This window comes from Etheostoma spectabile, chromosome 7 (genome assembly GCF_008692095.1).
Source record: "Etheostoma spectabile isolate EspeVRDwgs_2016 chromosome 7, UIUC_Espe_1.0, whole genome shotgun sequence".
NCBI lineage: Eukaryota > Metazoa > Chordata > Actinopteri > Perciformes > Percidae > Etheostoma > Etheostoma spectabile.
In genome coordinates, this window is record NC_045739.1 from 7,171,185 (window position 1) to 7,186,539 (window position 15,355).

The 15,355-nt window shown below is 39.1% G+C and overlaps 1 protein-coding gene across 1 annotated transcript in view; it reads left to right on the forward strand.

Moving 5' to 3' along the window:
- Positions 1-630: 630 nt before the first annotated feature.
- Positions 631-15,355, forward strand: part of slc9a8 (solute carrier family 9 member 8) — a 21,719-nt gene continuing 6,994 nt past the window's right edge. Inside the window, exons 1-9 of the mRNA XM_032521194.1 lie at positions 631-963; positions 2,147-2,328; positions 3,909-3,989; positions 5,170-5,228; positions 10,090-10,173; positions 11,062-11,163; positions 11,420-11,454; positions 12,611-12,754; positions 15,141-15,279. Coding sequence (XP_032377085.1) covers positions 734-963; positions 2,147-2,328; positions 3,909-3,989; positions 5,170-5,228; positions 10,090-10,173; positions 11,062-11,163; positions 11,420-11,454; positions 12,611-12,754; positions 15,141-15,279 — 1,056 coding nt within the window. The 5' untranslated portion in view covers positions 631-733. The remainder of the gene's footprint in view (positions 964-2,146; positions 2,329-3,908; positions 3,990-5,169; positions 5,229-10,089; positions 10,174-11,061; positions 11,164-11,419; positions 11,455-12,610; positions 12,755-15,140; positions 15,280-15,355) is intronic.

Consider the following 15,355-nt stretch of genomic DNA (forward strand, 5'->3'; position numbering starts at 1 on the left):
TTTGTTTGAATGACTTTCAATTTTGGAAGATTTGTGTTGAGAAGTAGCCTACATGGCCTTATTTATCTGTCATTTTAATTATATATGTATGTATGCATGAATGTATTTATATAAATATTTATTTTAATGTTTTTTTTACATGTTCAAATAAACTAAACTAAACTAAAAAACAAACAAACAAAAAATGTACATTTTGGAAGTAACTTGTCCCCAACACTGCAAAAGTGTAGATGTCCTATAGTATGATGATCTTGCAGCGAAATTATATAAATTGCACCCATCTGATAATAATAACACTAATTCCAAATTGCATGTGTTTTACATATGCAGGTAATTTGCAGCTAATACAGGCAACAAATAAAACTAAAGTATCCGTGAAACAGCAAGTGGACGGGTGACGATACACTACAATGGCTTATGGGAAATCGAGTGCACCAGGGTTTACTGTGAACCATCGACACTTTATTTATACTATTAAAAGTAAAATCGTATCCACTTTCACAGAAACATATATATTTGTTTGACAATACTTTTATCAAACTGCGTGCGTTTGTGTCTTTGCTAGACCTTCAGGTCATGTATGCAAAGTAAAGACTACAACTCCCTACAAAAAACATTTACCAGGAAGTGGAGTTGTGATGTCAACACACCAAGCATTCAGCTGTCGACATGGGACTTCCAGTCTTTTTTATTACAAAACGTTGTTTTTGGGGTTAAGTGCAGTGGTTTGAGAATGCAAGGTGTTAACCGTAAAGTTGTTTTGCTGTCCTTTTTGCTGTTATTTGTTAATCCGTGCGTGCCGCAGCAACCCGAGAGGGAAAACTCGTTGGACCTGCATGAGAAAGATGACGATGGAGTGGATGTGGACCACGCTCAAGTTGAAAACCAGCAAACATTAGTAAAAAATAAAAAAGAAGATGGACACGATTCAATCAACCCACAGAAGGACGGACAGTCTGTCAGGTTTGAGTGCTCTTTGAAGTAGCTTAGCCCAATATTGTAGCAAGCTAGGTAGCAATAGCTTGTTTGTAATGTTACTAACTGGTTTCTAATGTGACGTTACCGCAATCCAGCTCACGTTAACGAACAACTAAAGACACGTTGCTAAGTTACCTACAACAGTACGTACAGTAAAATTGTACACAGTTAAACAAAAAACGGTTGGTATAAAATGATACCTTTTGGCTTGACAGATATAGCTAGCTTAGCTATAAATATAACCCTGCCTCTACTTAATCACACTTTTCTAAGGCCCTCTCTTTTGAGTCTCTAGTGTAGCTAGGTATTGATTCTTGATAAATGATTAAAGTAAGTAATGTTAAAGTTCAAATGAGGTAACGTTAGTTGTAACATTCAAAATGTAGCCTACTAGTTTACACTAATTGTACCTTATTAATATTATTAAAGTTTAGGAGTGGTTAGGTGTATAAGGGGTTTTATTTCCAACCTTTTTCTCTGCTCTTTGATTTAACACTATATTGTTCAACAGAGCTTTAAAAATTAAATTAGGTTAGATTTATTGTAGAGCCCGACCGATAAAGGATTTTTAAGGCTGATACCAATACAAATATTTGGTTATTTAATAATCCAATATTCCGATATATCGGCTGAAATACTGTATATTTAATAAAGAAATCCAGAAACTCTTAACAAAACATAAACAGATTTCCCTAACATTAGTTATTTGTGAGTTCTCACTAAAATAATATGATAATAATTAGTTTTATTGTCACAAAAGAACAGAGGAACATCAAAATGAATGAAAGTTCTGATATATAAAATGCATACAAATACAAACTTAAAATATGAAACTTAAAGTCCTTTTGAACAAAAACACAATAAGAAATCAATAATACAGAATCAATGATTGTGATGAATGAAGCATTGGACATTATAAATGCCGATACCGATACTTCAGGAAATACCTAATATTGGCTGATTATATCGGTCCGCTGATATATAGGTCGGGCTCTAATTTATTGTCCTAGAGGGAAAAAAAATGTCACAGCCAGTACACAGAAACATTGTGATTTGAATGGTTTGGTGATTTGTGATGTATATGGAATCCAAAGTCATATATTTATTGATCTGTATAGATTAATTGTATGCATCACACCAACATGCTTTTTCTCCTGTCTCGTTCCAGCAAGTCCAATGACACTGATAACTACAGCAACGAGACCCTCCATTCTACTACACCTGCTGTCAAGCCAACGACCCAGGCACCCCCAACCGCCAAGCCCATTCTGCCTGTACAGACAGGGGTCAAGGCCCAGGAAGAAGAGCAGTCTAGCGGGATGACCATATTCTTCAGCCTGCTGGTTATTGGTTGGTAGTCTCTTGGTTGCTCCGTTGCTGAGTTTCTGTAACTGTCAACATGCAGTAACAGTTTTTATCCCCAGGCACATTGTTTTAAAAGAGGAATCTAGTCTAGTGTCCTTCTGAAAATACAGGATAGCAAGGGAGCCGGAATTATTTCCACAGTGGAAATATGATCACTATGGTCTACGCAATATACATAACTTAGACCTCGTACAGCTAATAATGGAGGGAAAATACACAACCACTTTAGCAATTCATTAAATCAGTGGGTGGTGATGAAAGAAGTGGATAAAGCAAAGGATGTGGTTACATATGAATACAGTATGTGTTCGTTCAATAGCTTCTTCAGAAACAAAGTGCCCATTATGCACTTTAGTTCACTGAAGGTTGAGTCACAGGCTTACCACAGTAAGTGTACCAACAATTTGGCATAGATCATGCATAAGGTTACCAATTAGACTTATTGACTTTGTAGACACATAAGCATGTTACTTAGTCTTTAACCAAATGTTTCAACATAGCAAGTGTTTTATTGCTTGCAGGAAGTACAACATGCAGAAAATCATAGTAATTTGTCTTCTGAAGTTAATACCACATCATCAGTGGTTTGACTGCAATGGTATAGATCAATAAATGAGAAGCTACCTCAAAGTAAAATACAAAAACCACACATTAGTTCTAAAAAGCACTTCTGAGAAACCATAATAACATTATGTACCTTATGTGCTTTAATCAGGCCTAAACTGAACCTATGTCCCTTTCGACAAAACAGTCCAGCTTTGATGAACTAGCTTCTGCTGGCTTCAGTGTTGCATACACTGTGTCTTTTGACTATCTCATTTGCAGCACTGCATTTCAGCCATGTGTATAAATTGCCGTTTACTTTACTTCATTATGGCCTTGGAGTTTGTCATCATAATCGTGCACCAATTCAGGACATTGAAAGACATGGTCTATTGTACTCTCACAACCTAATTTGATGTTGTTGTTTAGATTGATTTTTTTTTTGGCCTTTTTAGGCCTTTATTGACAAGAAAGCTGAAGAAATGAAAGGGGAGTGAGAGGGGGGAATGACATGCAGCATAGGGCCGCAGGTCGGGGTAGGACCCGCGGCCTGCTGCATTGAGGAGTAAACCTCTATAAATGGGCGCCCGCTCTACCAACTGAGCCATCCGGGCACCCTATTGGGATGTTTTAATTGTGGGCAATTATCTTTACTGTAAAGTCTCAGAACTCTTAATTTTAAATGCCAAGCAACTGCTTTGTAGGCCTATTTTTGTCAAGCAACTGTATTTGACCTCATTTCTATAACATTTTTTCATAGACTAGTATGATGTAAATTAAAGTATCCATTTAGACTTTCAATGAGATGGAACAAAGTTAGAGATATGTGAATTTTAATTCAGACATCCCTGTCCAGTCTACAGTAGTTTGTGTGAAGGAAAGCAGCCAGAGAAATGATCTAAACACTATATGATGTGGGGGCTATTTTGGGCTGATCTAAGATGGTGTGACATGATGTTTGGGACATGGATGTATTTGTCCTAAATATTCATTCAGTGTTCTTTTCTCTCATCTCACCCCAGGTATCTGTATTATATTGGTGCACCTGCTTATCAAGTTCAAACTGCATTTTCTCCCAGAGAGTGTGGCTGTCGTGTCCCTTGGTGAGTACTTCTTATGGAACATGTTACCCTGCACAGGCCGGGTCTAGGAATGTTCAGTGTTTTTGTATTTAAGAGCTCTCTATGAAATCTTGTTTTCAAAGCACGGGCAGTTTTAGTACAGGAAACTAATGTTGAGCCTGATTTGGGAGTTTTCCAGAATACTCCTCTTTTATTTTTTAGAACACATATAAAACTTTTTATTTGAAAGTTGATGTCTGTTCACTCTTCCTTGTGTTGTCTCTTTTTCACATATTGTATGTCATAGAAAATTCTTAACATTATTGCCCATTTGTGTATGTCCAGCTGTGGATTAAACCCACTGTAAGGTTACAGTACTAAAATAATTTCCGTCTAAGTCAAATGTGTGTCTTTTACTATGAGCATAGGCTAACCCAATGGTATCATTGGTAGCCTTATCCAAGTTTCAGAAAGTGCTCTGTTGTAAACAGCTTTATTTTAGTTCTTCTGGGCGGTCACTTTAGGTTAACTCTACATCCTCTCCCTTTTTTACATGTTTGTGCAGTTACCCTCACTCAAACTCAACTGACACATGATCTGACTTGACCCTAATGGCCTTTTCCTTTTGCCTGAGCTTCATGTGAGACAAAGCTTGTCTCATTGTTTGGAGCATGGGGCTCTGCTTTAGAGAGATAACACTCTGCTTGCAGATTAGGAAGGGCTGCTCTTCCTCCCCCATCACTTCCTCTCTCTCTCTCTCTCTCTCTTCCTCTTTACCGATAGTGTGTTTTCCTCCGTAGTAAACCCCTTCAATCTGCCCGCATATATCTGGGTCTTACACAATGCGTTGATGCTTTTACTTAGTTTTTCCATCTTATCTCTCTCTCTCTCTCTCTCTCTCTCTCTCTCCCTGCTCTTTTTACATCTTTGTGTTTTCCTTGACCTTTTAATCAATTTTCTGCTGGGCTGTGTAACAAGAGAACTGAAGGCCCAAGGGGACTTTCGCTACGACAAAACTACGACAATAGCCTTTTTACTCTATTCATATCAATTTTTTTCCTGAACATATGGGGGACAGGCCTCCATTTGTTTTAACCACTAAAATAGCACTTTGCCATACGTTTCCACTCCATCTGTGTTCTTGTTGTATTGAAATATTCATATGAAGTAGTAAAATATTTAAACCATGGCATTGTGTTTTGTTTCTGTTCAATTTCTCCAGGAATTTTAATGGGAGGCTTCATTAAGATCATTGAGTTCCTGGAACTGGCCAACTGGAAGGTATAGTTTCACTCATGAACACACCCCACTTCACAGCTTTTTGTGTTCACACTGCACTGGCTACAATTTTAGTTCTCAGTTAACACACAGTTAATGGTGTTACTTTTGGTTTAATTCATACTGCCACATTCCTCCACACACCACACATTTAAATAAACCCATGAACACATGCAGTGCACGACAAAGTTGCTTCACATCCATAAACAAAAGAGCTACACCCACTGCAATCTTGGTATTAACTGCAATTTAGAGTGTGGACAATGCAGACAAACATCAAGTATTTGCTTATTGAAAACATAATGCATCAAGCCTACAGTATATAATTGGTCTGCATAATTTGAGGAAAATATTTAATTGCAATTATTTTGACTGATATTGTGATTGCAATAAGATTTACAATACTGAAGGGAAGGATCATGTTTGTAGCATTATTCTCATTTTCATTGACTAATATTGAATCTTAAAAAATGAAAAGGATTCTAGTGTAATTTTTGCAAGGATCTGTTCCAGAGAAAGATGTTTTCTGTAGTCTGTAGGATAGGATTTGTTGGCCAGGACGTCCCCGCAGCACCACAATACTTTATCAGAATGGTTTGACACATATTTTGCCTTTAACAAATATTGCGCTCCTCTGCAATTTGTATATTGCACTAGTCCATATTTCGATAAAATTGCAATCAATTTTGCAGCCCTAGTATATAACCAGTTTTTCCAGTTCTCATATGATGCACTTATCCTACAGCAAATTCTCTGGGAACACCCCACCCACTACCAACCCAATAAACAAGCAGCTCTCCTCTCTGTGCTATAGATTTCCTTTCTATGTGTCATTCATTTCCTGGACACTGTTCTTGTCACAACTCGCATCTCTCTTAATCTCATCATCTCCACTCTGTTATCTCCCCACTGTGTCCCGATGAGCGCTTCATTTTTCTCCTGGTTCTCACAGCCTTCAATTAACATTCCTTGTTCTCTGCCAGTGAATGAGAGAAATTCACAAGAGATGTAGAGGGAGAGATGCAGAGGGAGGGAGAGGGGAGAAAAGGGGACAGCTTGTGTCAATGTTTCTCACACACTGGGGGCCATTGTTTTTTAGCCTGGGGGCCCCTGGGTGTTGTTGAGTCATCTGCGCGCTACTAGTAACCAGAGCCCCTTTCCTCAGTTGTCCCTGTCCTGTGAACATCTAGACTGCTATCTCTGTGTATTACATCAAGCAGACCTGCTCACCTGTCCTTATGTAGTGTAGTAGGCAGTGGCTTCATGACCTGTTACCACACAGCTTGATAGAAACAGTCTCAGTAGAGTGTAATGAAGTTACACTGTGATATGCAGCAGCTTCTTTGCAGGGGCATGGATATGCTAAGTGGTTTGTAGGTCTTTGGTGACTTCAAAAAACCCAGGGCTTGATGTAAATCCATTATGTCTGACCTATTTGTTTCTGAGAAAGCCCCCAAGAGCAGGATGCACCATGTAACCTGTTCAGTGAGCAACACAGCCGGTGGCATAACTGTGATTCTGTCAGCATTATTTTTTTCGACTGCACCTCTTTTGAAATTGTGCATACAGTGCACTTACTCACACGTCCATATTTTACCACCAAACTCAATGGAATGCATCTGTATTTTTTCTAATCACTAGCTCATTTTGTAGGTTTAAACTGGATGCGCCATCTTTTAATGCTCCCGCTATCTCTTCCAACTAGCATGTTTCTAAAAATGGCGCACTTGGCTAATCTATCAAGCCTCCAGGACTGCCCCATAAAACCACCAAGGGTGTACAACCCCCTCAGGCAGCAACAGCATCCTGTCATCACTGGCTTTACCCTCGCCTTTCACCACCAAACTGCTTTCTGTGCTTTTCGTTACCAACCCCTCTAACTCTCCCTACAATCCAGCAAATAAAGAGAAGCTTTCCCTTATGTGCTTTTCTGGGACTGTTCACTGCTTCTCTTTTTCTCTCATCTGCCCATCTCACCCCTGTGCTCTGACACAGATTGAAGAAGAAATAGCATGCTGGTAAGAAGTAACATGCAGAAGCAATTTGTCTCCTAGGAAAAGCACAGAGAGGGATACATAGGTGTATATATTTGCATCTACAGTGTACTCCAGATAATAATTTAGTTTTCTCTCTGTACTGTTTTATGTTGCCTCGTTCTCCTCAGTGGCTGCAGTGGTGTGTTTTAAGCCTCAAAGGGCAGCACATCTTTTTTAATATATCTTCCCCACGCCATGGAAAGAGCGACACAGAGAGAACAGTTTTAATTGTGGTTTCAGGGGCCTTTTTCCCATGTGGTGATGTCACTGTGTCAGAGCCGGGCCTCCAGGGAGCCTGTACGCGAAGGTCTCTCCATCGTTCCTGCTCATATTTTTTTCTGTTTCTGTGCTCCCTTCATCTTTGGCATTCATCTTTTCTCATTTAGTTCAAGCTCTGTCTCAGTGCTTCCTCTTCTATGCTGTCTGGTTTCATCCATTTCATCTATCCTTCTCTTATAACATACACAGTATTTCTCCACTGTTTATCACTCTCAGCAAGCCTGAAATCTCATATTGCCATTTCAGGCAACATCTTTACTCATGGTTTCAGGACCAGGTCAGTCTAGTGCATTAAGTTTGTATTAAATATCCTTAAATCTAGTGATGAATCTATTAGTCAATCAACAGTAATTAAATCCCCAACAATTTTGATAATTGAGTAATCATTTTAGCCATTCATCAAGCAAACATTCCAAACCAGAGATGTGATGGTTTGAACTTCTCAAATGTGATCATTTGCTGCTTTTTGTTTTGTTTTAATGTTGTTTTAAATTCACCTTGAGTTCCGGGAAATTCTATTGGGCTTTTTCATTAACTGAATGATTAATCAGTAAATCAAAAAAGTAATCAATAGATTCATTGACAATAATTGTAACCCTTTATCGCAGCCCTACTAATATTAGACCTTTATCCACAAATAATGCAAAGCACTAGCATGCTGACATCTGCTTATTTAAATGTGTATATGCAGGTGTGCGTGTGCTTAAGTCGCTCCAGTAGACATTACTGTATGTGGCAGGGAAACATGGGCATGCGTGCAGACATGCAGCTGTAGATGTCAGATCGTAGTGCATGCATGGTATACCTTCTTGTGTCTCAGGTGTTAATATTCATTCCTGACCTTTTATCTGTCCTGAAGGGTAAAGTTTGGCCAGAAATAAATGTCAAGAAAAGCGGTAATCTGGGAGCAATCCCCACTGGCCTAATTTGCTTGAAATGTAAATGAATAATGATACAAAGTAAGTAGGAGCATAGCCTTTTATTCCAGCATACATTATGTATAGGATGTCCTCTATTCCTGACCTATTTGTTGCCCAAATAGCGCAGGTTGGCGTCATCAAATTGTACCATCAATCGGGGTCGTACCATTGGAGCCAAAGTTAACATCCTTACAGCCAGAAGTTGGTGCACTTTAAATGCTCTTTAAATGATGTGCTGTGGTATTATCTCATCTCATTTGCCATCACATCATGCTTATTTGGTTAATAGCCCTATTTAATTGGTTAGATGGGGAAAATAGATTCATTCAGAAGATTATGAACTAGTCATGTCATCATGGTTTGGATAAATTGCCAGCACTGTCCTTTTGAATAGTTAATTGAAACTTTGCATTATATGTAATGGATAATTGTAGATTAAAACTGTGCCTGTCAGAGAAAAGTAAATCATCCTCACCTCTCAGCAGTTGTTAATTGCCAACCTATAGCAAATCATATCTCTGTAATATTAAGAGAAAAAAATAGATGCTTTATAAGAAGGAACCTTATGGGGTTATTGATGTTGAGAGTCAGCTCCACCAGCTATGAAAAATGGCTCACATTATACAATGAAAGAGATCGCCCTCTTCTACCTTCCTGATAGACACCACTGCAGGGTCAACCAGGGCCCAGAAATAGATTTTCCCCATGAATATTCTTTAATGCATACCGTATATTGACTTTTACATTACTAACATAGATCACACACACACACACACACACACACACACACACACACACACACACACACACACACACACACACACACACACACACACACACACACACACCACATGGCACATCATGCACAGACACATTGGCAGCCAGAGCGTAATGCATGGCCACATGATGCCTACGCCTGATCTTAGAGGCTGGCCCTTTTAGCTGGGAAGAAACAATGATTTCATTATATATGTTGTGTGTGTGAGAGTGTGAGTGTGTGAGTGTGTGAGTCCCTCATCACCCTTTCCCCTCTCTAAATACTAAGTATTTAGTCAGCTGATGTTCACTAAACGGAACTTCACTCTCAAAACGTACAGAATGCATGCCCAAAAATGTAATTTGTAATGTATTTCGCTACGTTATCCAATCTGAGTAACATATTCTAAATACTTGGATTACTTCCACATTGAATTGCATTTTATAAGTGTAGGAATGCGTATGTGCACATGAACATGCGGATAGATTTTTGTATTTGTAGTCCCAAACTGCATAGCCTACTACAAAAATGTAATCACAGTCTTGCTACCACAAGCTAATTTTAGCTAACGTTAGATGGCTAACCTGACAGAATTTGTATCAAACTAATCTCTTTGGAAATAAGTAAATTGGTCAATTTACATGTTTCCTGTTGATTGTACTTTTTAATTTATTCAATCTGAACGATTTCCGAATTCTCTTGCAGCTTCCAGCTAGTTTGACTTGGCATTTTTTTCCATTACCACTACAGTGTGTTACAATTAGTCAGTGTGCAATTGCAAGCCAAGGTTAGAATCACTTGTCTGTTACCTGACCACTGCTACTGTTTCGCTGTCAATTGCATGTAACTTTGTCTCTGTCCTTCTCTAAAAGGAGGAGGAAATGTTCCGACCCAACATGTTCTTCCTTTTGCTCCTGCCTCCCATCATCTTTGAATCTGGATACTCTTTACATAAGGTATGGCAGTGTCTGCATGAATCTGAATTTTCATGGCTCAAGATATAAAATAAGGATTGCCACTTGAATGAATGTGATGCATGTAAAAAATAACATTTATATTTTTTACTATGCCAAATCAATAGTTTATAGTTTAAAAAATTAACAATATCCAAATGTGCAGAGCAAGTTTCATAGTAACATCTTTACAATATGCAGTAAATAAAGACAATGAAAGAACAGGGACCTAAGTCGCTTTTAGGTTTTAAGTGCTATGACATGAAAGCATTATAACATAAGCAGCTCTTATTTCTGTTAGTTATGTTTTTTTCTGTATTGTCACAATTATCATATATGATCATAACTTAGGTTTAAAAGGAATTGAAAAATTCAAAAAGGTGGCTCATAACATTTAATAATTTATTATTCTTATTGTTGTTGTTATTATTATTTATAGATACATGTCTGCTCCATTACTTACAGCAAAATTATGCCTATTTTCTCTGTACCTGTACTGTAGCCTGGCTCCACCCTCCTACGTATTCCCGCTCAATTTTAATTTTCCTTCATGAACTTTTCCCAAACCCCGTCAAGAAAAAGGTTTGATTTTCCAGCTCTCTCCAAGTCAGCCGAGGCAAACATTGGCGATGCTGGTTGCTGATGGCTCTGGGCAGATCCAATAGTTTTAAACTTTAACAAAGTACCCGTGTTTAAGGGAGGTTGCTCTTGTCAATGGAGAGTGGCCAGACTCTCTGTACTCTGTGTAATGAAATGTACGAGAGTCTGGTAGGACCAGGCTACCTGTACTGTGCCCTACTTTTCATTTTAATATATTTGCTACAATGTTACTTCAGATGTCATGCTACCTAACCCCATGAATACTTAAGCAGTGTGTTCATGTATGTTCAGGGTAACTTCTTCCAGAACATTGGCTCCATTACTCTCTTTGCTGTGATCGGCACAACTATCTCTGCCTTCATAGTCGGAGGCGGTATCTATTTCCTTGGGCAGGTGAGGATTGGTGTGGTATCAGTCAATAACTCTATCATTGCCAGGGCTTGTTCAGAAAAGCAGTGTGAACTTGTCTATATGTCACGATTCTTTGACTTTCCTGGAACAGGTTGTTAATACTGAGAGATGAGTAGGCGTCCATTAACTCTGAATTGTTAAGAATATTTATTGCGCTACAAATGTCGACATAACCAGATCTCTGTGTTGCAACTCTTAATAATGTGTGTCTATGTTTTGGTATGTTTTTTTTCCTCAGGCGGATGTCATTTATAAGATGTCTATGACTGATAGGTGAGTATGAGTGTTCCACTCTAACTAGTGTAAAACGCTGTGTTCAAACTGACTTTTAAGGGAAATTAGATATTAGTATATCATAATTATACCATCACCCACTGACACCTTCAATCTGCTTTAAGAACCAAGCCCGCGGAAACGCAATACTTGAACTACTAATAAGTTCCAAACAGTAGGATAATCCAGCTGCCAGAGATGACACACAAGCAGTATGCTACTCCGTGTGTGTGGTTTTGTTTCAGCAGAGTTTGTTATTGTACACATAACTTTGACTGTGTGTCTTGCGTTCAAGCTTTTGCCTATTCATTTCCTTCACTAAGGAAGAGATGTTTCCAGTGCTGTTTGTCTCGGTTTGTGTTTGTTAGCAGGATATCTCGGAAACTGGTCAACAGAATTTATTGACATTTTGGGGAAATTCAGGACATGAACCATAAAACAACTGATTAGATATTGTTATGGAAAGTCCTAAAACAAAGCTATCTGATCCAATTTTCTTTCTTGGATTTCTTGTTCCAACATCTACTATATCTATAACCAAAATGTTGCCCACGTGGATTTTCTGCCATTTTTTATAAACCAAACAACCCGCCACTCCTCCCACTACAGTAATTTAATCCAGATTTTGCTATTTTTGCACTTAACATATGGCATGTGTATTACCCTAGTTTTGGTTTATTAAATTACTTGCACAGGTTACACAACAAAAACAAATGAATTCCTTGAAAGGGTGAAAAAGATTTTTTTTATATATATATATATATATATATATATATATATTGATTTAAAAAAAATATATCTCATCAAGAAAACTGTACATCTAAAATTAAATTTCATTAAAAAATAATTTTAGTTTAATTGTGCTTTCCTAGACTTTTTTTTACCAAATCATTGCGGGTGTGGTCTGTCCGACACCGACTGCAATTACTAAAGTAACAATTTGTCTGCCACCTTAGCAAACACATGCTTCCTTGTTTGTGACACACACCACCATATCCTGTCTGCCTCCTTGTGACCTACTGTACATACACAAATTAGCTATGCTGTGTCTCTCCGTTGCCCATTTGTGTTAGTTTCTTAATTCTCCAATTATGTTAATGGAGTCAAAAGTGACTTTATGTCTACTATATAACAAATTTTCACTCCTTTGCTGTAGCTTTGCCTTTGGCTCACTGATCTCCGCTGTAGACCCTGTAGCTACCATCGCCATCTTTAACGCCCTCAACGTGGACCCGGTCCTCAACATGCTGGTGTTCGGTGAGAGCATCCTTAACGACGCCGTCTCCATTGTCCTCACAAAGTAAGAGTCTCTATCCACTCCCTCAGGGTTAGTTTATCTCCCGCGGGACAATATTGGCACATTTACATTTGCCCATGAAGGATGCTTATACTGATTTTCACCCACCAGACACCCAAAGGACAACGTGTACAAAGTCTGTAGATTTAAAAAAAAAAAAAAAAAAGGCTATACAGCTGCTATCCAAAATGTTGCACACACAGAAACACACACAATCATGCTTACATGCACACATTGACTGACGTCTCTAATGGATGTCGTTTCGTGGAAGAAGTCATCTGTGACACATAGATATACAGGACTTTCTATATATGCTGTTCTAAAAATTAGACAAACCTACCGCCACACACGCACGCACGTACACACACACACACACACACACACACACACACACACACACACACACACACACACAACTCAGTAAAAACACAAAGACCAGTTTAAAGAGCAACACACCGTTTTCTGTAATTCCATTGTAAAACGCAGTTGGGGTGTAGTCCGATGTCTTCCAACCATTGAATCCAACCTGTTTTTTGTTTTTTTTTGTTTTTTTATCGCCAGTTCACGCAGCCTTTTCAAGGTGGGGCGGTTGTGCCTTTTATTCTGCCCCGCCATTTGTATGACAGGTACAGCGAAGGAGGTATAGTCACAGAGCTGAACTCACGTCTATGTGGAAGGGACAGCCGGCATGGCAGGACAACACGCAGTAGTGATGCGCGAGTCAACTCACAGGCGGGTCAAAAAGTGAGAAAGTAGCATTCTGAGCAGCTGAAGTTATTAATAACTTACATAAACATTGCATGCAATAGTTCTCCCCCCCCCACACACACTCAAATTCTAAGAGAGAGTATCACTTTCTTAGAATCGTTATGAGCATTGTCCTGTATCAACAAACAGGACATGCCAACAAACAAATTCTTGACAGACAAGTTTGATGGAAACATTTGGCAGAATTCCATTGTTTGTCTGCATTAAGGTCATCCTGTCTGCAGGAACCTCTATATATGGGCCCCCCCGCTCTACCAACTGAGCTATCCAGGGGTCCCTGTCTGCAGTATTTTGTACTCAATGCTGCCTTATCTCTCCTACTCACAACCAGCTAAACGTGGAAAGTGATCTCAAGTGTCTGCATGCCCCGCTAGAGTAAATGAATGCATAAATAATGGATAGGCTAAACAGGCCTGGCAGCTTGCTTGTTGTTAGCACCTCTCAGACTGGCCTTCTTAGAAAGCTACTTACTACAGTTTGGCCCAGTCATTTATTACACCCACACAGCTAATGCCTTTGCTTGGGAGGTTGTTAATAAGCATTACATCTGATTATTAATTGCACTGTGTTGCCTGGCTGTTTGTCTGGACAACTGTTATAAAAAGGATTTAAATTATGCAATTAAACAGATTGTGGTACAGTGTTTCCCACAGATTAGAAAGCAATTTGTGGGGGGAGGGCATGACCTTATGATTTACCTTATAATTATTGCTTAGGTAGCCTATCTTTGAATTAAAAAAGTAAATTCTACAAAGGCAGGTTAAAAGATCACTAAAGAATTCTCAAAGAAGGCTGGCTTGCCCAGGGCCAGGCTTGCTCAGCTGCGTCGTTATCCTGTTGCATCCCACTGTCTCTCCTACCTACACCGGCCCCCTTCTCCCCTTTCTACCTGCCTACGCACACGGGGAGGGGAGGGGCTGCTCCTCACAAAACAGATTTTAGAGAGAGGTGACTGTTTTGGCGGCCTCGGGAGAGAAATACCTTGCGTGCTCACTGGACAATACTGACGACTTTTAAACAGAAAGTCGCTGTCTTTTCCACAGAAAGTTGCTAGATTTGTTGTTTGTGAAAAAAAGTTGCGATGGGGGTTTGAAAAGTCGATACACTTACATTGGTGTATGAATGTGTTTTTTAAATGGGTGAATGAAAGGCAAGTTGTAAAGCGCTTTGTCCTGTAAGGTAGACATGCATTACATACTGTAAATGCAGTCTATTCATAAAACCCACAGAATGCAATTTATTTGGGATGCACACATGATGACAAATTCTTTTCCTTCTCACTAAGTTTAAGTCTAAAGAACAAATCATGTGAGAGAATTTGGTAGCTTGTTGGTTTTTTGCATCGGGTATCAATGTGTCTAAGTGTGCCAAAACTCACAGTACTCTTTTAAGATTGACATTCAAAAACAAATTATTGTTGCCAATTGTCACAATTAATTCCTGTTAAGTCACTGGGGTAATACAATACAGCTGACTATGGCAGGATTACAACTCTGCACGCACTCTGATATTGTGACTTTGTCGGATTCAATGGTGGAGTTTTTCTGCCATCTAGGGTCAGATAGAGGTATTACAACACAGGATGTGTAAATGTAAAATTGTTGCTTATTTTGTCTTTCAGCACGGCGGAGGGCTTTTCCCGCTCCGACAACTCCATGGTAACAGGCTGGGAGACGTTTTGGCAAGCTATGGGTTATTTCCTAAAAATGTTTTTTGGTTCTGCTGCTCTGGGAACCCTCACTGGACTCATCTCAGCTCTTGTATCCAGACTCTGTGTCTGTGTGTGTCTGTGTGTCTGTGTGTCTGTGTCTGTGTGTGTGTGTGTGTGTGTGTGTG